The sequence below is a fragment of the Prunus mume genome, linkage group LG6 (assembly GCF_029339155.1).
Source record: "Prunus mume cultivar Tortuosa linkage group LG6, ASM2933915v1, whole genome shotgun sequence".
NCBI classification, from domain to species: Eukaryota; Viridiplantae; Streptophyta; class Magnoliopsida; order Rosales; family Rosaceae; genus Prunus; species Prunus mume.
In genome coordinates, this window is record NC_142703.1 from 4475893 (window position 1) to 4497255 (window position 21363).

General features: G+C 36.9%; 2 protein-coding genes and 3 pseudogenes across 4 annotated transcripts; 4 read left to right on the plus strand and 1 right to left on the minus strand.

The window, feature by feature from the left end:
• Positions 1–2715: 2715 nt before the first annotated feature.
• LOC148915891 (uncharacterized) lies at positions 2716–4248 on the plus strand. The gene is made up of 4 exons (XM_089055417.1): positions 2716–2793; positions 3318–3416; positions 3530–3589; positions 4111–4248. The coding sequence occupies exons 1-4, from the start codon at positions 2758–2760 to the stop codon at positions 4222–4224; spliced, it is 309 nt and encodes a 102-aa protein (XP_088911543.1). The 5' UTR covers positions 2716–2757; the 3' UTR covers positions 4225–4248.
• Positions 4249–4827: 579 nt separating this feature from the next.
• On the minus strand, positions 4828–5188 carry LOC148915892 (uncharacterized; annotated as a pseudogene).
• Positions 5189–6314: 1126 nt separating this feature from the next.
• On the plus strand, positions 6315–14042 carry LOC107881392 (putative LRR receptor-like serine/threonine-protein kinase At1g53440; annotated as a pseudogene). Its single transcript, XR_016128104.1, has 23 exons — positions 6315–6335; positions 7729–7900; positions 7974–8151; positions 8326–8397; positions 8526–8597; positions 8742–8786; positions 8884–8955; positions 9112–9183; positions 9262–9333; positions 9433–9504; positions 9603–9674; positions 9786–9857; positions 9954–10025; positions 10192–10257; positions 10412–10474; positions 10658–10702; positions 10782–10870; positions 11068–11450; positions 11550–11745; positions 11850–11990; positions 12160–12278; positions 12413–12622; positions 13326–14042. The product of XR_016128104.1 is annotated as a putative LRR receptor-like serine/threonine-protein kinase At1g53440 (transcript).
• Positions 13762–15206, plus strand: LOC107881391 (protein DOWNY MILDEW RESISTANCE 6-like; annotated as a pseudogene). Its single transcript, XR_016128105.1, has 5 exons — positions 13762–13870; positions 13926–14225; positions 14307–14623; positions 14698–14711; positions 14839–15206. The product of XR_016128105.1 is annotated as a protein DOWNY MILDEW RESISTANCE 6-like (transcript).
• A 132-nt stretch (positions 15207–15338) lies between these two features.
• Positions 15339–20874, plus strand: LOC103336527 (disease resistance protein At4g27190-like). Its single transcript, XM_089054557.1, has 2 exons — positions 15339–16738; positions 17607–20874. Exon 2 carries the CDS (start codon positions 17608–17610, stop codon positions 20605–20607), a length of 3000 nt encoding a protein of 999 aa, XP_088910683.1. The 5' UTR covers positions 15339–16738; position 17607; the 3' UTR covers positions 20608–20874.
• Positions 20875–21363: the final 489 nt, after the last annotated feature.

Below are 21363 nucleotides of genomic sequence, written 5' to 3' on the forward strand. Positions count from 1 at the left end.
TTTATAGTGCATAGATCTAAACAATTATAAAAAATTTGAGTAATTAACGATTTAAAATATTTATAGCCGCTAGTCTTTTTCCTTCTTTTTTTTTTTTTGGGAAAATTCAGAGTTAAGGTGCTAGTCTACTGCCACTTTGCAGCTCTTTTTTGGTTCATTAAATATTTCCATTGCCCGAAATAAAAGAAATTCATGTGTTTAAATTTAAAGTTACGGAATTATAATGTAGCCAAGGGGCATTGTAAAGCGTAAAACACAAGTGTAGGTGGATCTGAAGTAGCCAAACCTAATTGCCAAAAGTACAAGCTTTTTTGAAAAGTAGGGTTGGGATAACCTGAGAGTATTATGTGGGGTCACGAGCAATTAGCAACAGTCCTAACTAACACGTTACATACTTTTACAAATTACTGTGAAATCTGTCCCTTGCAAAACAAAAGCATTTGCTAAAGCAAAAACCCTACCTTGAGTGCATTTGGTGTCTATTTAAAGCATGAATAGGTGAGTGATAGAGCCAATTGATTTCTCAGTTGATAAAGTAAAGCAGTTTCATGTTTACAATATTTTTAAAGTGTTTTTAGCATAAAAAGTAATGTCAAAATCGTTTGGCAAATTTTAATATAAAACTATTGTAACTGGGAATAATGGCTAAAATGAACTATCTTGGTTTCATGCAATTTCAAAGTGTGGTCATGACTTGGGGCGAGACATGGGTAATTTCAGGGGTGGAGGGACCTAAGGCCAAGGGGGTCCTATGCCCTCTCTCAACGTTCTTGAGACCTTGGGTTTCTTAACATAATTACACATCTTTTTATCAAACTTCAAAGTGCCTTTTATATTTGGGTTGACGAAATTGCCCTGCATCGTTAATGAAATTGACAGAAATACTAACTTGTTCTTAAATTGCTACAAATATAAAACTACAAGGTCAAAATTGATGGAATTCAAACTACAGGGTCAAATGTGGTTGAAGTGCCAAACTACAGGACCAAAAGTGGCAACGAAGTCTGTAGCCCACCTCTAGAAAATATGAAGAGAAATCAAGTTCCCCATTTGGTAACTCTATCTATTCCAAAATACTCCAACTATTTGTGATTTGTGATTATTTTGTATATCAAAACCAGCTATGCTTGGTTGATGTGAAAACGGAAGAAAACTAATCCCCAATTAAACAAAACAAAGTGCAGTTTTGTGCCCTTTGATTTATGTTTGTTTTTGCTTTATGAAAAATGTAAAACACCCATCTCATTAATACCAAATTCTAATAATGTTCAGAACTACAACTTTCTCAACAGCCAAATAGATTCTTAACATTATTTTGGATAGAATAGTTATGTAAGTTTTGAATTTTCTTTTTATTTGGGAAATGGGTTCAATTTCCTCCATATGTTTTGCAGTTTGAGCGGTTCAGCCTCAATTCGGCACTTGCAGATTCACATTTTCTTATTCTTTCTCTACTATAATAAATGGGTTAAGAGGGAAAGGAAGATGGGGATTGGGAGAGAAAGGGGTTAGAAGGAACCAAATTGCCGATATAAATTAGTTCGATGCTAATTGTGAAAAGTTTTGTTCTTGGTTTATGGCAATTTGGATGAAATTGCCTCAAATCTAATGAGTATATATATAAAACCTAGTAACGTTAGGGCTATATTATTATTATTTTTAAATCTAATTTTTTTTTTTAAGAAACATTAATAAAACCGAGTATAGCCGGTCGGCTGTACTATTTTTTAAACAAAATTAAAAATCGGGTATAGTCGGACGGCTATACTATTTATATATATTAAAAAAAGAACCCGCTTAGCACTAGGCGCCACTTGTCAAAACAGTAACTCCGGGCGGCTATACTAGGAAAAAACCACGTATAGCGACGGCTATACTATTTTTAAAAAGTAATTAGAAAAATAAAAACCCGGTAAAGCTGGACGGCTATACCTTTTAAAATAAAAAATCTGGTATAGCTGAACGGCTATACGAAAAAAAAAGAAAGAAAGTAAAATCTATAGCCGCTCGGCTATAAACAAAAGAGGACGGGCCCCGCGAATAGGCCATGTGTGAAAATCAGTATAGCCGAGCGGCTGGACTATTTTTTATTGAAAAAAACCGGGTATTCCCACCCGGCTATACTATTTATATATATTTGAAAAAGGACCTACTTAGCGCTAGGCGCCACATCTCAGAACAGTAAAGCTGCGCGGCTCTACCATTTTTTAAAGAACCGGGAAACATAGTATAGCCGCGCTGCCGTACTATTTTTAAAATAAAAAACCGATGTATATTGCTCTCGCTTTTCTTGAGTTTGAATCGTGGTTGCCCATTTTGCTCAAGTTGATGAATAGAAGGTAGATGCTCAAATTCCTCAATGATGATTTGAATTTAATCTACATATCAATGCTCTTGGAATATCCTTTCAAGGTTAGTGTGAAAAGTTTTGTTCTTGGTTCATGACAATCAACCACATTTTCTGTGTTTGAAAATTAAGGGTAAAAATTAATGAAAAGACAATAGCAGTGATCCTGAAACTGAAAGTTACCCCCTGCCCATGATCCATTAGCTTTCTTCAAGATCACTTCCATCATAGCCACTTGGTATATAGTGCTTGGTCTAGACTTGTCTGTAAACTGCTGTCTTTGATTTGGATTTGTATATGATTGTTGCTTCAATTTTTTATTTTTGGAATTTTGACCTGGAAGCCATGGTGCTTTTGGTTTGTAGGTTGTTGGGTACCTTAACAGCAAGCAGGCGGCACTGTTCAAAAGAATGATTTGGGAAGCAATGAACAAGGACTATGATAAGGTAATGCCTTTGGATATCCATAAATTTTATCATACGTGTGTTCACAAGGATTCGGTGCAACGCTAGGGGCTTCTTAGTTTCTGTTTGTTCCATGGTTTCTTTTTATTTGTTGTCTATATTTTTGGATTTTGAGTCTTTAGATTGAAAATGATTGAGGTTATGTAGTTAATCATGATTATCAGCCCCTGCATTATTTGCCTCTTCATTCCCCTTAGCTCTGTGATTCTGCGGGAATTCTTCACTTTTAAAACTGACCTCTTTTCTTGTATTTGAGTTTATGTTTGCTGCATGTCATATGTGCGTTGTGATCTGAAGCATAGGCTTGGAAGTCTCATCCAGCTTAGAGTTCTTGCCTAGTTCTGAGCTGTTATTGGAGTCACACACTGCATAACTGTGTTGAAAGTTTTCACTTCAATCTTATTTGCATTTGACTTATTTTTTGTTCTTTCGACTATCTGTGTATGTTTTACTGCCAGCATTGCGTCTTATGTATTGATCTCTATATGCAACTATAAAATTGGCAGGGAAAGAGTAGAAAACGAGCCAGAATGGCCAAGAAAGCTGCTCCTGCTAAAAAGCCAGAAAAGGCTGTCAAAGTTTCTACTGTGATGGATACTAAGAATGTAAGTTAATAAACTGGTTTATGGGATTTTTGGTGCTTAAATTTTCCTGCAATGTTGATTGTCCTACTTATAATTTATTTAACAGATACTAATGTGACATTTTGTTCTTGCAGAGGCTGAGTTCAAAAATCAACTATGATATTGATGCTTTGGATAAATTAAATGAAGAGCTTGTAAACATCTTGTATATGTCTTATTTTAGAATCAATTTTGCTTTATTCATGCTTTGCAAATCCCATATTATGTTCTGTCAACATCCAAGGTCTCGTTAACTGATGCACAGACTACAAGTGACTAAAAGCGAATCAAATCTAATGGCACGTTTAATTTCGATTGTCAAATGATGTTACTTGTTCAATATATTTTTTGCTTTCTTAATGTCTGGTTAGTGTGCAGATACCAAATCCCTATTTAATGGAATAAAGGTATATACAAGTGTCACAAACCATGGCAAGATAGAACTTAATACGTAAAAGAATGATCAATTGTGCAGGTTGTTTACTTATTGGGCAATTAACGGGAGACTTAAAAAAATAGGAAAATCTTTCATCTTTTTACACGGTTAATAGTTTTTTTTTGCCATGCAATGTAGTTCCTAGTTAGAAATCCTGGTAGGTTTTAGAGAAAATAGAGTAGTCTTTCTGGGAGTAATTGCTAGAACCTTTTCTAATTGTTTCCCCATGTGTAAAATCAGGGTTATGCACCTGCATTCGAAGAAGGCACAAAGTCTAATTGCGGCAGTCATGGTGATATGCAACTGTCAAATGAGAAGAAAAGTTTTGAAGGCAGCCATGATGATGATTTTTAGCATGAAAGTAATGGATATAGTGAAGAGGCTGAAGCCAAATAAGGCCATGATGATGATACATATGTTGCAAATGACGAATATAATGGATGCAACCACGATGATGAATACAATTACAACGAGGAATGTGATTTTAATGAATTATGACTCAAATAGTCAATTCTTTTTTCTTGATTCAGTTGTATCATGTTACGATCAAAAGGTTAAGCAATTAAAACTAATGGTTTTTATTTTTATTTTTTAACTTTATACCTTTTTTGAATTGGTATCAGTTTGAGGAGTGATGCAATTGAGCATTGCTTGCATGTCAAACTATGTGAACTTAATCATGAGCACAAATTTGTAAATTGAAACACTGAATGGTTGGTTCCAAGCTGTTCACACTTTATTTAGTGTAGAGAGAAGCACCAGTTTGACAACAATATTTCCCTAACATTGATAACACCAAAAGACTTCTCAATATTATATACGAGTCTGATGAAAATTTGATCATTGGTTTGTATCTCAAACTGTGAATTTATATAATTCAGCTAAATTTATTCAATGTTGAAAAATCTTTACATAGGAACACAGACTGAATTGTCTCGGTTCCAACTTCCAAGTTGTTCAGATTTTGCTAGCAAGAGCAAGGTACTTGGTATATGATGGCCTTGAGCATGTCTTCTTCTTCCTTAACTCAACACTGGCAACATCAACAGCATTTCTAAACTCGTAAAGCCTTGGCCTCAATCTCAACTTCCTCACCAGGGTAAGCATAGGCTCCACCATGCATGAAATTGCCTCCTTTCAGTAAACGAGGAGGAGGGGGTACTTTGAAGAAGCAAATAATACGACCGGGTTCAAGGAGATCAACTTTAATGCCTTCCATGATAAAAGACTCAAAGAACTTGTCTGGCAGCCCATCCATTGTCATTACCATTTCACCTTCTTTCTCCAAGAACTTCTTCACTGTCTCCATACTTGTTTCCTCATTTCTCCAGAAGCCTTAGCCATAAGAGAAACAACAGATAAAAGAGTCACGTTCAACATCAAGGGGACCCTTAGCCCAAGCCATTTGCAAACCTCTAAGGAGACTTCATAACTCAGCCTCTGAAGGGAACATGCATTTAAATTTAAACTCATGAATTTTAAGCTACAACATACATGAATCAAACATTCAAAGAGGCGGAAGCGACTTTTAGATCTTATTAAACCTAATGCTACCAAATTCCAAGTATCTTTCTAGGTATAATCTCACTTATGCACAAAAGAAAAGGGAGGAAAGGATGAGACCTTCTTATCCTTGAAGCTCTCTTGGATGGTCTCCGAGTTTTCACCTTTGGAAAGACCTTCTTCCTTGTTGCTTGCTTTATAGAGTCTTCACAAGGTACCAAAGTAGATACCCTCTAGTTCATACACACAAGAGTAGTGTAAGAGATGAAGAAGATGACCAAGAGGAGGTAAGGTGCTAGCCCTCTCCTCTTGGTGGCCGGTTCTAGCATGGTAGAGTGGAGATTTCTCTCCTCTCAAACCCACTCCAAAGTTGGATTCTTCAAACCCTAGAAAGAAAACGGTCTAAGTGTGGCTTATATAAGCCAATACAAAAGATGAAGCAAAACCCCATCCTTGTATTTTAGCCATAGTGTTTCTTGGGCTCATTTAACTTATGTTGTCATACAACACATGTTTTCTTGGGCTCATTTAATTCCAATTTTTAGATCTTGAAAATAGTTTGGAGTTCAATACCAAACAAGTTTATGATCTTAAAATCACTCTTTGAAAACTCATGTTTTTAACAAGAATCATAGTTTTTGAATTTACTTTTTTAAGTAGGATACCAAACAGGACTTAAAGCTCCCAAAATATTAAGGCTTATTTTATGATATGCCCCCTCAAAGTGTATTTGAGTCTCCCTTTGCCTCTTGAATTTGTCTCACTTTGTCTAGATTCCGGCAAGGCCAACAATTTCCGGTCAAAATATTAATTAAAAATTAAAAACTCAATTAATATACATTATGTTTTAAATATTTAATCTTATTTAAAATTGAGCTTTTAATTAATACTTTGACCATAAATTGTTGGCCTCAGTGGAATCGAGGCAACGTGAGGCAAATATGTGTGGAAAATGGAGTAAAGTGAGACAAAATGAGTTTCAAGGGCAAGGACGGATTCAGGAAAGGGGGCTAATATTTTTCTTGGCTTTGGAGACTCCATGTAAAATAATAATAATAATAATATAATAACAAACCTTCCTCCTTCTCTCAGAAATACTATGCAGCTAGAAGAAGCAATGCAAATGAAATTCAACAGAAGCAATTCAAACTACAGAAGGACCAGACTAGCCACTATTTAACCTCAAGCCTTGGAGTTTCAACTTCAAAACCACCTTAATTAGTTGATACTCGTAAAATATTTAAAATAGAGCCAAAGAAGAGGGGTTTACAGTTTATTTTGGCAACAAAAGGAATGGTTTAGGGCCACTAGGGAACATAGCGCATGAAGAAATTATTAAATTTTCATGTTGGCAGACATTAAATATTTCCCATGTTTGTTTTGATAGTAATTTATTATTAGTACCATGTTATTTGTTCCAAAAGCAGTCATAAATGTGTTTTTTTAGTCAAAAGAGGTGAGCTAATATTAAACAAAAAACAATCACAGGCCAGGAGACAAAGAGATCGTGGGCTAATATTTTTTGGAGTAGGATTAGCTTATAAAATTTGTACTAAGTTTAGTATTTTAAAAATTTTACAATGTACTAGAGCCCAAGCCTAAACTTGTACATAGATTCGTTCTTATTCAGGGGGCAAAATACATTTTCAGGGGGTATATATATAAAAAAAGCCTAATATTAATACAGAGAGAGAAAATGGAATGGGAAAGTCAATAAAAAATTAATTACAAATATATCATTATATTTTAAAATATATATATATAAAATTAGTTTGTTTTATTTTAACTAGTCATTGTACTCTAATCTAATGGTTGAAAACTTGTGTCAAATAAAAAAAGGATAATTATCCGGTAAAAAAATATTTGTGTTAAAAAAATCGATTCTATGATGATGTTAGTAGGGCTTAGTTTCCACATCATCAAACTGCTCGGCAATTCATCATCCTTGACAATTTGACATTTTGTCATCCAAAATATCCCTTGTTTCTTTATTGCCAATTCAGGGAGATTAGAATATTTTAAAATTATAGCCGACCGGCTATACTTTTTAAATATATTCCAGGCGAACACGAAGCTTGCACTCGCAGTCAAGCCATTTCGCTTCTCTATCAACTCAAGCTTCGATTTGTTCTGTTTGGTTTCGGCCGCTTCGTCCTCCGGGTTCGGCAATGAAAAAAGACCCAACCGGCTAGGCGCCCGCCTAGCGCCCGCCTAGCTACCACCTGGCCGCCTAGCGACCGCCTAGCATCCTCGCGCCCGCCTAGCGACCGCCTAGCCGCCTCGCGCCCGCCTAGCAACCGCCTAGCCGCCTCGCTCCTTCATAGCGACAGCCTAGCCGCCTCGAGAACCGCCTAGCGACCTAGCCGCCCGCCTAGGCAGATTTTTCGAACACTGCGATTGACTGAAAGTCTGAAACAACAATGTCCTCTTTCAGCGTCCTTTGGCTTCTTTTGCAGTCTATGCTTTCTCAGCTGCTTGTGGTTTCATGTGTCCATGGCTCAAAATGCTACTACCGATCCATCTGAAGGTACTAGCCATGTTTCAGGTATAGCATAAATACGTTATGTGATGTGTACGCAATGATTGAATTGAGAATGCAGTGACGGCGTTGATCTCAATATTCAAGCAATGGGACATGCAAGCCCTGCTTATCAGTGGAGGAGAGCAATGCATTGGATTTGCCATCAATGGAAGTGAGTTTGAAAAGCCAGAGAATAATCCAGCCATCACTTGTGACTGTACTTATGACAAAAATACTACCTGCCACATCACCAAACTGTATGTTATTACCCTCCTCTCTCTCTCTCTCTCTCTCTCTCTCATATTCGTTAGTCTTGTGTTGTTGACTGTAGCAAATCAATTAATTATCAAGTTTAGAAAACTAAGCAGAACATGCCTGACATATCAATTGTAATGTTAAGTGCCTAACTGCTCAATCCTTTTTCTTTCCAGTCGAGTTCATGCTCTGGACAAACGAGGGGTGTTTCCAAAAGAATTTGAGGCTTTAAGATATCTGGCCGTTTTGTATGAAGTTTTTCGAACTCCCTTCTCATATAAAAGACGCAGGTTTCTTACTGTTCAAAATTGTCGCGAATACCTTTTATACTCAGAGATTAATCGCTGGTCATTGCATTTTGTTTCAATTTTTGTAGGAAACTTGATCTGAACTATTTCACCGGTCCCCTACCAGCATTCATCGGCAATATGTCTGCGTTGAAAGTATTGTAAGTAGTGAAACATAGACTCCCAAGTGAGTTATACCATATGGCCAAAGGAGAACATAGTACTATACATAAAATTACTCTGTTTTTATCCTGAATTATAAACGGGTGCTAATATCTTTAAGGAGCTAACAATTCATTCTCCAGGCCCATCCCTAAGGAGCTTGGAAACCTTAAGGAGCTAACTATGCTGTAAGCAAAGACAACTGAGAAATGCTCAATTGGGACATGTTAGATATAGAACCCCATATCATTTAATTCTATACCTCTTCAACATGACTTGTTGCAGGTCCTTTGGATCAAATAATTTCTCCGAAACACTCCCTCCAGAACTTGGTAACTTAGTCAATCTCGGGCTATTGTGAGTGCTTCATTTAACTCATCGAATTTGAATCACATGTTGCAATGTGTAATTATTTTCTCTTAAAGGAGCGGTTTATTTGTTAATTCATTATCGATGAGCAAGGAATGCATTTATCGTATGAAATTGGTAGCAATCAGTTTATTATTTTCACAGTTACATGGACAGCTGTGGACTCGGTGGAGAAATTCCTTCAACATTTGCTAAGCTCATCAACATGAAAATCCTGTAAGTTTTTTGTTTATTCAGTACTTTGAGATTTCTATTCTGAGATGAGCTACTATGAGTCAACTTTTTGAATTTTAGCTATGCATCAGACAATCCTTTCTCAGGAAAGATACCTGCTTTCACTGGGGATTGGAGAAAACTGACTTCTTTGTAAGTATGGCAAACTTTTAACCTTCTGCAGTTTATGAAAGCAGATCTGCATGGCTGAGATGGGTCTTTTATTCACAAGCATCTCAAATGTTTTTGTAGGAGATTTCAAGGGAACTCTTTTGAAGGCCCAATACCAACCAGTTTTTCTCAACTGACTTCATTGGAATCTCTGTAAGGGCAAATACTTAATACATTTTAAACTCTCTCTCTCTCTCTCTCTCTCTCTCTCATTTACTGGGCATAATTTATGTTTGTGTATGATAATGAAGGCGAATCAGTGATATATATTATGTGAGCTCGTCTCTTGATTTCATAAGAAATTTGAAGAACTTAACTGATTTGTAAGTTAACACCTCATTCATTCACGCACTGTGATCAAACTTCGTTTTCCTTTTCAAATTGAAAATCTTACTCCATTTACTTGTCCACTAATTTTTTTGGTAGTGTAACAGAGTTCTACGGAATACATTAATCAATAGTAGCATCCCTACTGATTTTGGAGAACATCAACGTTTACAGATACTGTACGTTCCAGCAGATATATAAGCTTGAATCCCAAAGATACCAATTAATTTTCTTATCATTCTAATTGTTCCTCTAACTTATCACTCATGTTGCTGGGATCTGGGTTTCAACAATTTAACAGGCGAACTCCCAAGTTCTTTGTTCAACATGAGTTCTCTTACATATTTGTAATAAGGCCTGCTTCATTATTCCCCTTTTCTGTACCTATGCCATTGAATTTCCTGCTCAGAAACTTAGTCGTTCATCTGACCTTTTTCTTGTTTCTTTGTTTCTTTGTTTCTTCTTGTTTTTTATTTTTTTTTCCTGGGTGCCTCCTATAATTGATATGGCCAGATTTCTTGGAAACAATAGTCTGTCTGGACCTCTTCCAGGCCAAAAGAGCGATCGACTTCAGACTGTGTAAGTCCTAATGTCATAAAAGTATGCTATATGTACTGGCAATGAAACCAGTACTGTCTGTGTGTGCGCGCATTCTGGCAGCCTTTTTCTTACTTAAATTCCTTTGAACTTTCATGCATTTTTGTGCCTTCTCATTCTGTATTGTTATGGGCAGAGATTTGTCTTACAACTATTTCTCAGGAAGCTTTCCCCCATGGGTAACCACAATATCACAACTGTATGTCTCCTTTTTATCTTTCACCTTCATTTTTATGGTCCAAATCACCTTCATTGTGCATGTATAATACCACATGAATGAAATTCAATAAATTAGAAGGGATGGATTTGAAGTACTGATATGTTGAGATCTTGAACACAAAATTTTCATCTTCATAGTGGATTGATTAATGATTTTATGCAGGAATTTTGTGGTCAACAACTTCACATTTGACAGTTCAAACATAACGTGAGTTGAATCGAAATACCCTTTCTTTTAGACGGATAGTTCAAACATAAAGTGATTGCTATTACACTTTCCACTACAGTTTAATTACTATAAATAATAATTGTTCTCTGTGTTCTGGATTGAATTGCCTCCAGAGGATTTTTCCATGCAATTGAAATACCCCACGATGTAATCTTCTTCTATATTTCACTAGCATTTATTTCTTTAATGCAAGATCATGTTACAGCAATAGGCATTGCTTATCTCATTATGTATACATATTGTAGGAATGTCTTGATAAATCTAGTAAGCATATCTTGTGCTATTACATCAGTTTGCAGTTCTTTCACTAACCATAGCTTGTGCTATTACATTGAATTGTACAGATAAAAACTTCTCAATCAAGTGTGGAGGACCACAAATGAGAGGAAATGATGGCATATTGTATGAGGCTGAAGACTCAGCTCTTGGCCCAGCAACATTTAATGTAACCAGTACACAGAAATGGGCTGTTAGCAATGCGGGTTTTCCTGATAATTTGAATCAATCATTTGTGGAAACCACCCTTATGCAAGTCTCTGGTGCAGATTTGACACCAGAGCTTTTTGAGACTTCAAGAGTTTCCCCAGGTTCACTGAGATACTATGGCCTGGGTCTTCAGAATGGACCTTATACTGTAACATTGCAATTTGCAGAAACGGTTTTTGCTAGCCGTGATACACAAACTTCACAAAGTCTAGGAAGGTGTGTATTTGATATCTATATTCAAGTAAGGCTGCTAATAAAGAAAAAAAAAACTTGAGCTAATTAAAGTAAAGGCAACCTCATTAGACAGAATTATTTAACTATCTCTTCATTTGCTTCCTAGAGAAACCTCAGAAGGAAGGACTTCGACATATCGAAGGAGGCAGGTGGGGTTAACAGAGCAGTTGTGAGACCCTTCAAGGTTAATGTGACAGAGAATTACCTAGATATTCATCTGTTCTGGGCTGGTAAGGGAACATGTTGCATACCTGAACAAGGTGATTACGGCCCGCTAATATCGGCTGTCCATGCTGCTTCAGGTATATAATATAATGTCAAATGAAGATTTCCTATGAATGGTTTAAATGTATTTATCTGCTGTCAATTGATTGACACTGAACAATTATTCTGTTTCATTGCTGAGATACACCAACTACTCCAGGAAAGAACAGCAGGACTAGGTTGATAGTTGGTATTGCAGTCCCTGTCGGAGTAGTGATCTTGCTATTATTATTTGCAGTTTTATATATGCGGAGAAAAACATCAGAAAAAGATGACGATGAAGGTAAAAGAGCAATGAGCATATTATTAAGGGTTAATTCTGCATGCGGTTCTAGGTTCTTTCTAGTGTTGATAAGCATATTTGAGAGAAAATACTTCTGATATGTTGTTTCGAAATTTAAACCTATGTCATACTATTTAAACCTATGTCATACTATCTTTTGAATATGCAGATCTTCTAGGATTAGATCCCCAACCAAATACTTACAGTTATGCTGAGTTGAGAGCTGCAACAGAATATTTTAATCCTTCAAATAAGCTAGGAGAGGGAGGATATGGACCTGTTTATAAGGTGAAATCTATTTTACATCAATATCTGCTACTTTAAAGTAATGACTTTGACTTCTTACAAAAAGAAATTGAGAGAAGCAAAATAGATTCTTTCTACTTCCCTTTCATGTCACTGAATTGTATTTCTGTTTATAGGGTACACTTTCTAATGGGAGGGTAGTGGCTGTGAAGCAACTTTCAGTAGCATCTCACCAAGGGAAGAGTCAATTTGTAACCGAGATTGCTACGATATCTGCAGTCCAACATCGCAATCTAGTGAAATTGTATGGATGCTGCATTGAAGGAAGCCACCATATTTGGTTTATGAGTATCTTGAAAACAAGAGCCTTGATCAGGCACTTTTTGGTAGGTTTTATAGAAACAGAATACTCTGCAGTTTCAAGTACTCTAAACATTCATCCAAGTTTTTTACGCAACCATTTGTTATAAATTTTTTCTGCTGAGGAGTGAAGATTAAAGAAACCAAACAAGTAATTATTTGAATCAGAATATTCTGCGTTTGAAGTACTCTGAAGTTACATCCAAGTTCTTTCCTTGAGAATAAATCTTCTTTCACTGCCTTGGTTTTTGAGGTGCCTTCGGGAAGCTTCATGGGTTGGTCTCTCTCAACCTGTCAAACAATCAGCTACTGGTTTCCACTCTCATCTCTCTCTCTCTCTCTCTCTCTCTCTCTCTCTCTCTCTGTTTATCTTAGAGAAAGAAAAGCATACAACTTTCAGTGAATCAGTTCACTTTTTGAATTAGACATATGCCAATAGCTTCATAGTGAATTTAGACATACCAATAGCTTTAGTCTACTTAATGCTGTCCCAGATCAAGCATTTAGCCAATCCTATATGAAATATTAATATAGCTTACAAGTCCACTCACAATTGGTTTTCTATATTTAGAGCGAAATCCAACTAACCAACCAATGCTTGCAGCAGATTGATAGAATTAACACTCTCCTTGGCATAATTGATCTCTAGGTAGTAACTTATGATTGCATTTCATTGATGTAGTTCCTGGTAACTTCTTACATAACAGGTTTATTTGTTTGGTAAAACAGTCCATTCCAGATTCAATAGCAGGACTTGAGAAACTCGAGCAGCTCCATGTTTCGTCTTATCTTTTAGTTTCCTTGCCCAACTCCGTTGGATTGTTGCTTAACCTGAGGCTCCTCAATGTGTCAGGAAACAAGCTGTATGCCCTTCCTGAAAGCATTGGTCGTTGTAGCTAACGTCTCAAATTTTCTTTTTCCACTTGTCCCATCTGTTCTCCATGTGTTCTGTTCTTGGTGAGTAATGTTTCCTTCCTTTCTTGCAATTCTCACTTTGTGACTGTTTTCAAAATAACTTTTTTGACTCAATATACTGGTGGAGCTAGATGCAAGCTTTAACAACCTGATGTGTTTGCCAACAAATATTGGTTATGGGCTACTGAATCTCGAAAGGCTCTCAATCCACTTGAATAAAATCCGTTCCCTTCCTCCATCCATCTGTGAAATGAGGTCACTGAGATCTCTAGATGTTCATTTCAATGAGCTTTGTGGGCTGCCATATGCAATTGGGAGACTGACGACTCATGAGGTGCTCAATCTGTCCAGCAACTTCAGTGACTTGACAGAGCTTCCAGAATCAATTGGCGATCTCAGGGAGCTTGATCTAAGAAACAACCATATTTGAGCTCTCACAAGCTTGTGAAGAGTATGGATTTTTCCAGATCATCGACCATGGAGTGCCTGAGGTGTTATGTTATAGAATGATGGCTGCCATGACCCAGTTCTTCAAATTGCCTGCCGAAGAAAGAGCACAATACTTTACCACATATCACTCCAAGCCAATAAAGCTTTTCAACTACTACCTCAAGCTTGAAGGTGATCAACATCAAAAGGTCACTATGTGGAGTGAAACCTTCTCTCATCTCTGGGAACCTCTCAATTCTTTGCCTGAAATCCTCCCCAATACCAGTACACTTTTCTTATAAATTTTAACACTTGAGCTTATTTTGTAGTTTGTGCTCATTTTTATGTTTGGGTTTTTGGTTTTAGTGAGGTTTTTGCTGAATGTGAAAAGGAGATTGGTGCATTGGTGAAAAGGCTTTTGGGATTGATATCCCAAGGGCTTGGCCCAGAGGAGGACTGCTTACAGAAGAAATTGGGTGAGAATCCTACTCAAAAAGCACCAGGAAACTACTATCCACCATATCCTGACCCTGACCTCACACTTGGACAATCTGTCCATACTGATCTCAATGCACTCACAATACTTAGGCAAACAGAGGGAGTGACTGGCCTTCAAGTACTGATCAAAGATGAGAAATGGGTTGCTGTTGATCCTCTCCCAAGTGCCTCTGTTATCAATCTAGGTGACTCTGATTTCCACTTTCATCCATGTTGTTTCAATTTGGTCAATTGTGCTCTCGTAGTTTCATAATTATAGCAATTCAAGGACAAGTCATAATTTCCGTCAATTTCTTTCACGATGTCACCTCCATGTGTACCTCACGTAGAGGAATAAACTACAGGGACCAAAAATGACTTTCATTGAAATTTGATTTGAATTTGTGTATCTTGAACGTAGGTTTTGAGTAATGGAAGGTATAAGAGCGTGCACCACAGGGCAGTGACCAACAAAGTTGAGCCAAGGTTGTCAATAGCAATGTTCTATGGACCCAGCAAGGACACGGTGATTGGTCCAATTGAGGATTTGATTGACGAGGAACACCCTCCATTGTACTGGAGCTATAAGTATGCAAATTTTTTTTTTGAAGAATTCTACAAGCAAGAAGGAAAAAGAAGATTGGTGAAGGAAGCTTTTGAGTTTCACAATTGATAATGACCATGAATCAATGGACCTTTTCACAATTTTTATTCTTTGAGCATCTATTTTAAACACTTTTGGAGTTGCACAATTGATAATGGCCATGAATCAATGATCTGGTTGATGTATTTCAAGACCATGAGTCAATGCACAGCCTCGTAGGAGGAGAGTTCAATTGACCATTCTCTTGTCTAATAATAATAAGCCAAGAATGACTCAAATCTAGCAGTTTAAAACCACCTTCACTTGATGAAAAATAAAAACCAGACTTGGATACTTGATAAAAAAACCTTGAGCTAATTTCCAAAGATAAGAAACTAAAGATGGCAAATGCTGCTTCTTCAGCCCAAATCCCAGAGGTGATGCTTGGCTCCTCCACTTGTGCTGCCCTCAAGAAATCACTTGAGCGAGTCTCAAAATCTCAAAATCTCACAATCTCACAATCTAGTTTGGTTTTTCTTTTCTTTCAAGCAATTGGAATTTTGGGGTGACTGGTTTTGTTTGATTATATGATTATGTGTGCAGAAATCTTCCATTGGAGTACCTTGACCTGTATCTCATCCTCTAGCCCATCAGTTGACCTTATGCCAATGGACTTCAAGGGTGTGTGGGCAGCCATGGAAGAATCTCAGAGACCTGGCCTCACCAAATCAATTGGAGTCAGCAATTTCTCCAGCAAAAAGATTGAAACTTCACTCTCTTTTGCTACCATTCCTCCTTCAGTCAATCAAGTAAGTCCATTTTCTTTCTATAAAATGGACAGCAACAGGTAATGACTGCTAATGGTGAGCGGGGCGGACACCCTATCCCCAATTCTGATGTGCCAGCAAGTTGGAAAGTCACTGTTTCTTTAATTATTATTATTATTTTTTTTAAACTTCAAATGATGCAGAAAGAGGAAAAGGAGAAGCTTTTCGAAGCAGCCATGTTCAAACAGGGTTTCTTGAATTGAAATACTGTTTTATGATCTAGCTGTTGAAAGAATTTTATGATGAACATTTGCAAGTATAAACAGCATTTGTTATGGGGTAAGCTGAGATGAACTCTTATTTCTGTTGCTTATTGTAAAGCATTGAGAGTAACTCTTATTTCTTCTGATGGCTTATTATGGAAATTGCTTCCTCATTTCCTCATAGGATTATCTAAACTCATACTACATATTTTTTTATCATCTCATTCTGTCTCTAATTATAGTGGTTTATCCTAATTGTGGGTGATTAGATCAAGATTAAGGTACAACTAATTTGGGAATATGCATAGCATTGATTCCTAGATTCAATGCAAGTTGCAGAACCAACTTATGCTGGTTACCAAGAAGCCAAAAGTTGTTTTCATTTCTTCTCTGGAAACTTTTACCCTTTCACTCTAGATTTTGATAAAATAAATCAAATTTATTAAAAAATGAATTTTTTACTATAATAAAAATAAAATAAATAATTAAAACCAAAAAGAAAAATCCAAAAAGAGACTTGTGGGCCCTGCAGGACTAGGTTGTCCTGTCGTTGACATTGGTTAGAGTGAAAAATTCCATTTCCGTTGAAAACGAGAAGAGACAGTTTCATATACTCTTGAGTCTTGACTTGAGGTGCAGCAGAGAAGAGAATCCATTATCTAGCAAACACAACGTTCAGAGGACCAACCAAGCAGATTTCCTTTCCAGGTGTGCTTATTTTTACACTTTCATATCCATACAGTAGTGTAAATATTGTTGATATGCCTTGTAATTATGTTCACAAAACTTGTGCTTAGATGAAAAAACTTAGATTTATGAATTTGGGTTTGGGTTTGAGTTTGAGTTTGAGTTTTTCCATGTGCATTATATTAACCATAAAAAAAAAAATTAGGGGACGTTTGGTATCTTATTCAAATAGGGAACTCAAAAACTTTAAATTTTTTTAAAAACAAGGAGTTCTTAAATCTATTTTTAAGATTCAAAAACTTATTTGGTATACAACTTGAAAACTGTTTTCAAATCTTAAAAATTTGAGAACTTGTGGGTTGTTAGAAAAAAATTGAAAAAACAGATATTTTTTATTTTTAATCATTGGAGTGTTTTTTAATTGTTCTTGAGTTTGAGTTTTTGAAAATAGGGCTACCAAACATGTTTTATTTGTTTTAGACTCAAATTCTGTTTTTGAGTTTAAAAAGTTGTATTCAAGTTGGATACCAAACATGCCCTTAATAATTAAGCAATTTACGCTAAAATATCGTATCGAAATTCTTTTATCCAAATGGAACCTCAAGGATTTTATGGGAATTATGGACATAGATTATTGTTTTGCCTGGGCATTTTAGCATATGCATGTTGAGGGCAAGTGTTGATCAGTCCACATCCATTTGTCAATAATATCATAACATTATTAGGTATGAAAAAAAGTAACAAGCTTTCATTGAATCTTGCATCAATAGAAAAACCTGCAATATCGCACCAGTAATAGTCATTTTGTATTTGATTGTAACATGTATTGTCAAAATATAGTGAATAAACAGTTTTCATTGATATGCATTTCGTTTTCATTTTCGAAAAGGATGGCTTTTGAGGTGACAGCAGGTGCACAAGCTGTGGGGCAAACAGTTGAGCCAGCTGCTAAATGTGGCGTGTGGATGTTCACCTATTTGAAACGCAAATATGATTATGTGAGAAACTTGGGGAAGAATTTCAAGGAGCTTGAGAATGAAGAAATGCGTCTGCAGAATAGAGAGGCAGATGTGAAAAATGTGCTGGCTGCAAATGTTGGTCGAATGCATATGACAAATGAATGCAGAAATTGGTTTCAACGGGTCAATGAAAAGAAAGACAAAATCCAACATCTGAAGACAAAGTACAGACGCATCAACAAATATCTGTGTGGACTCTGTCCTTTCCCTTCTCTGATAAGGCTTGGAAGAGATGTAGTGAAGGAGACAAACGAGTTAGTTTCCCTGAGAGATCAAATAAAGCTTGAGAACCCGATAATGACTGAGAATGCACCGACACCACCTGATAGATTTAGAAATAGGCATGCCCAGAAAATAGATGATCTTCCATCACTTAATAGGCATGTAGAAATTGTTCAAGACTTGCTGAAACAAGATGAGTTTAAGAGAGTTTGCATATGGGGACCGCCTGGAGTTGGAAAAACAACAGTGATGGAAAATTTGCATGATAAAGTTGGTCAAACAAGTCAATTTGAAGTTATCTTTTGGGTTACCATGGACAACACGGAATGCGTGGAAAAGATACAAAGGGTGCTTGAGGATCAGTTAGGCCTACCGGTTGATGAAAAGTCCAGCACAGACAAAAGAGCAGCAAAGATATCTGAAGAGCTGCAGAACAAGAGCTATCTATTGTTTCTTGACCAAGTTTCTTCAAAGATTAATCTGAGGGATGTTGGAATTCATGATGACCATAATTGCGGAAAGGTTGTGTTCGCATGTACTTCAAGAGACAACGGAACCTTCTGTGGACTGACGGATGAGGATATCAAAATAGAGAAGTTGTCAAAGGAGGATGCCCAAAAGTTATTTAACAGGAAAGTGAGTGCTGATATTATGAAAAAGCAAGAAATCATTCGATTAGCACCTTTAATAGTCAATGAGTGTGGTGGGATGCCACACATGATCAACTTGATAGCTCAAAAGTTAGCAAAAGTGAATGATCCAGCAAGGTGGCGAGATACACTGTTAGAGTTGCAAGCCCCCAGTAAGCAACAAAGTCGAGAATTGGAAGAAGTCTACCAGTTATTTAAACTTTCATACAATGATCTAGATGAGAGTAAGCAGCTGTGCTTGTTGTACTGGGCACTTTTCCCTGTTGGTTATGAAGTTCATCGAGACTACATAACTGAGTGTTGGAGAGCAGAACAGTTAATTAGGTTTGCAAGGCTAGGGGAAGCACGTGACAGAGGTCACACTGTCCTAGATGAATTTGTAAACGTTGGTCTTTTGGATAGAGGAATAAAGGCACGTCATTACAAGATGTTTGAGCATTTTCAGCGTGTTGCACTACGTATTGCGAAGTGTAATGCAGGGAGGCACTGCATATTAGTGAAAGAAGGTGCAAATATTACAGAGGAACAATGGACGTGTGCAGAAAGGGTCTCATTGATTCAACATCAACTTTCTGCCCTACCTGAGCAACCTCAATGTTCTGGAATTCTGACATTGTTACTCCAAGAAAACAAGAACTTGACGCAAATTCCTGTGTCATTCTTTGCATGCATGCAAAACTTACGAGTTCTAGATTTGCATGATACAGGAATCATATCACTGCCATCATCTATATCTAGCTTGATAAAACTTAGAGGGCTCTATCTAAATGATTGTGGTGAGTTAGAAAATATTCCAGCTGATATAGGAAAACTCCAAAGTCTTGAAATATTTGATATAAGTCGCACCAAGATTCGAAATCTCCCTAAAGAGATTCAGGAGCTCACTAATCTCAAGTGCTTGAGAGTTTCATTTGAACAGAACGTTAGCAGTCACAACCACTTTCAAGGGAATCCAGTGGTGGTCATTCATCCTGACACTGTTTCAAAGCTCATTTCATTAGAAGAACTAAGCATTGGCATTGACCACCATAACACAGAATGGAATAATATTGTAGGTGCAATTGTGGAGGAATTAGTTGGGTTGGAAGAATTAACGACTCTTTGTTTCTACTTTCCTGGTGAGGATTGCTTAAGACCGTTCATATGCCAGAGTGTATCATGGAATCGGGAGAACACGCCGGGCAACAGTTTCAGATCATTTAACATCATCGTGGGTCATCACCAAACTAACAATCCTTCTGAATTTGATATCTCAGAATGCTCAACTGAAAAACATTTGAGATTCTCTGGAGGTGAAAGTGTTCCTGATACCATTTTGCAAATACTACAACATGCTTACAGTTTTGAGCTGATTGGTCATCAAAATGTGACAAGCTTATCACTCTTTGGAGCCGATACGTTGGGAGGACTGGAAATTTGCAAGATTGAAGAATGCAATGAAATGGAAAGCATCATTGATGGTGACATGATAGGAGGTGTTGCGTTTCAATTCCTAAAACAGCTACACATAATAAATATTCCAAAGTTGGTGCATATATGGAAGGGCTTGGTGAGCCCTGAAAGCCTATCCAGGCTCACGAAACTGATACTAAAAGATTGTCCAAGTCTAGAAAATCTATTCTCAAAGGCACATGGGATTGTCCAACAACTTGTTCAGCTACAACATTTGGAAGTTGAGCACTGTCTTGAGATGAAAGAGATAATTGAAACTGGAAGTGATGTATCAGCGGCACTCCCTAAATTGAAGACTATAGAACTCCGGAACTTACCGAAACTGTGTACTATTTGGAGCGAAGTCTCATGGGAGTGGCCCTCTTTGGAGACAATAGAGATCAGGGAGTGTGTGATGCTAAAGGATTTACCATCCACCATGGCGAACGCGATTAAATTGAGATGGATCAGAGGCACCAGTGACTGGGAGAATGAGTTGAACTGGCCAAGTGACCCTGCAATTAAACATCGTTTTCAACGTATGTTTGTTTCTGTTTATCACCAATGACCCTCTCACAACAAAATCAAATAAGCTGAACTACTTCGAATAAAGTCAAGTGAAGAACTTGTATGTTTGTTTTGTAATCTTGTACTTTTTTTTCTCTGTTGTCAAGTGGAAGAACTTTGTTGATTATAATCTACATTAACATGTAATCTTCACAACAATCTGCTGGTTAATGTTTGAATAATATTTATTGTGCTCAATGATGAATGAGAGAACTCTTTGTGTTGTCGGTCAGGACAAGTACAAGCTCTTGTGGTCTGATTGACTTTACCGTCAGATATTTCCCATTTCACTGGTGATGATTTAGATTCTCATTGGCATGCTATCTGGTCTTGCTTTTAAAAACAAGTGATGATCCACATTATGCTGGAATGATTTTTGTCTTTGTGGTTGTGGCGATCACGGTAAAGCAGAAATTGTTTACTGTTTGAAGATAGTTTGATCCATCATGTGGAAACTGTGCATCAGATGCAGCATTCAGGTTAACTGGAATATATGGCTGTTAAGTGAGCAACACCACTGTATGAGTACTTTGCATTGCATGTCCTTGTTTTTTTTTTTCCTTTTGGTTCCCCGACAGGTTAACTTTCTTAAATCCAAAACAAAATTAAGGCAAAACCTTTGAGACTATCTGGTATTAGAGAATGTTAGTCTTGCATTGAAAAATGGAAGTGCTTCAAATATCTTGAGCCTCTCTCGCAATTGCCATTCAGTCTCAAACAGGTTTCAGTGTTGTGTTATCCACTTCACTTACCACTG

What these genes read in the sequence shown, in the direction of transcription:
- LOC148915891 (XM_089055417.1), top strand. Translation starts at nt 2,758, where the DNA reads ATGATTTGGGAAGCAATGAACAAGGACTATGATAAG. An exon ending in TGAACAAGGACTATGATAAG is followed by an intron (nt 2,794 to 3,317) that starts GTAATGCCTTTG and finishes TAAAATTGGCAG; the next exon opens with GGAAAGAGTAGAAAACGAGC. An exon ending in CTGTGATGGATACTAAGAAT is followed by an intron (nt 3,417 to 3,529) that starts GTAAGTTAATAA and finishes TTGTTCTTGCAG; the next exon opens with AGGCTGAGTTCAAAAATCAA.
- LOC103336527 (XM_089054557.1), top strand. Translation starts at nt 17,608, where the DNA reads ATGGCTTTTGAGGTGACAGCAGGTGCACAAGCTGTGGGGCAAACAGTT.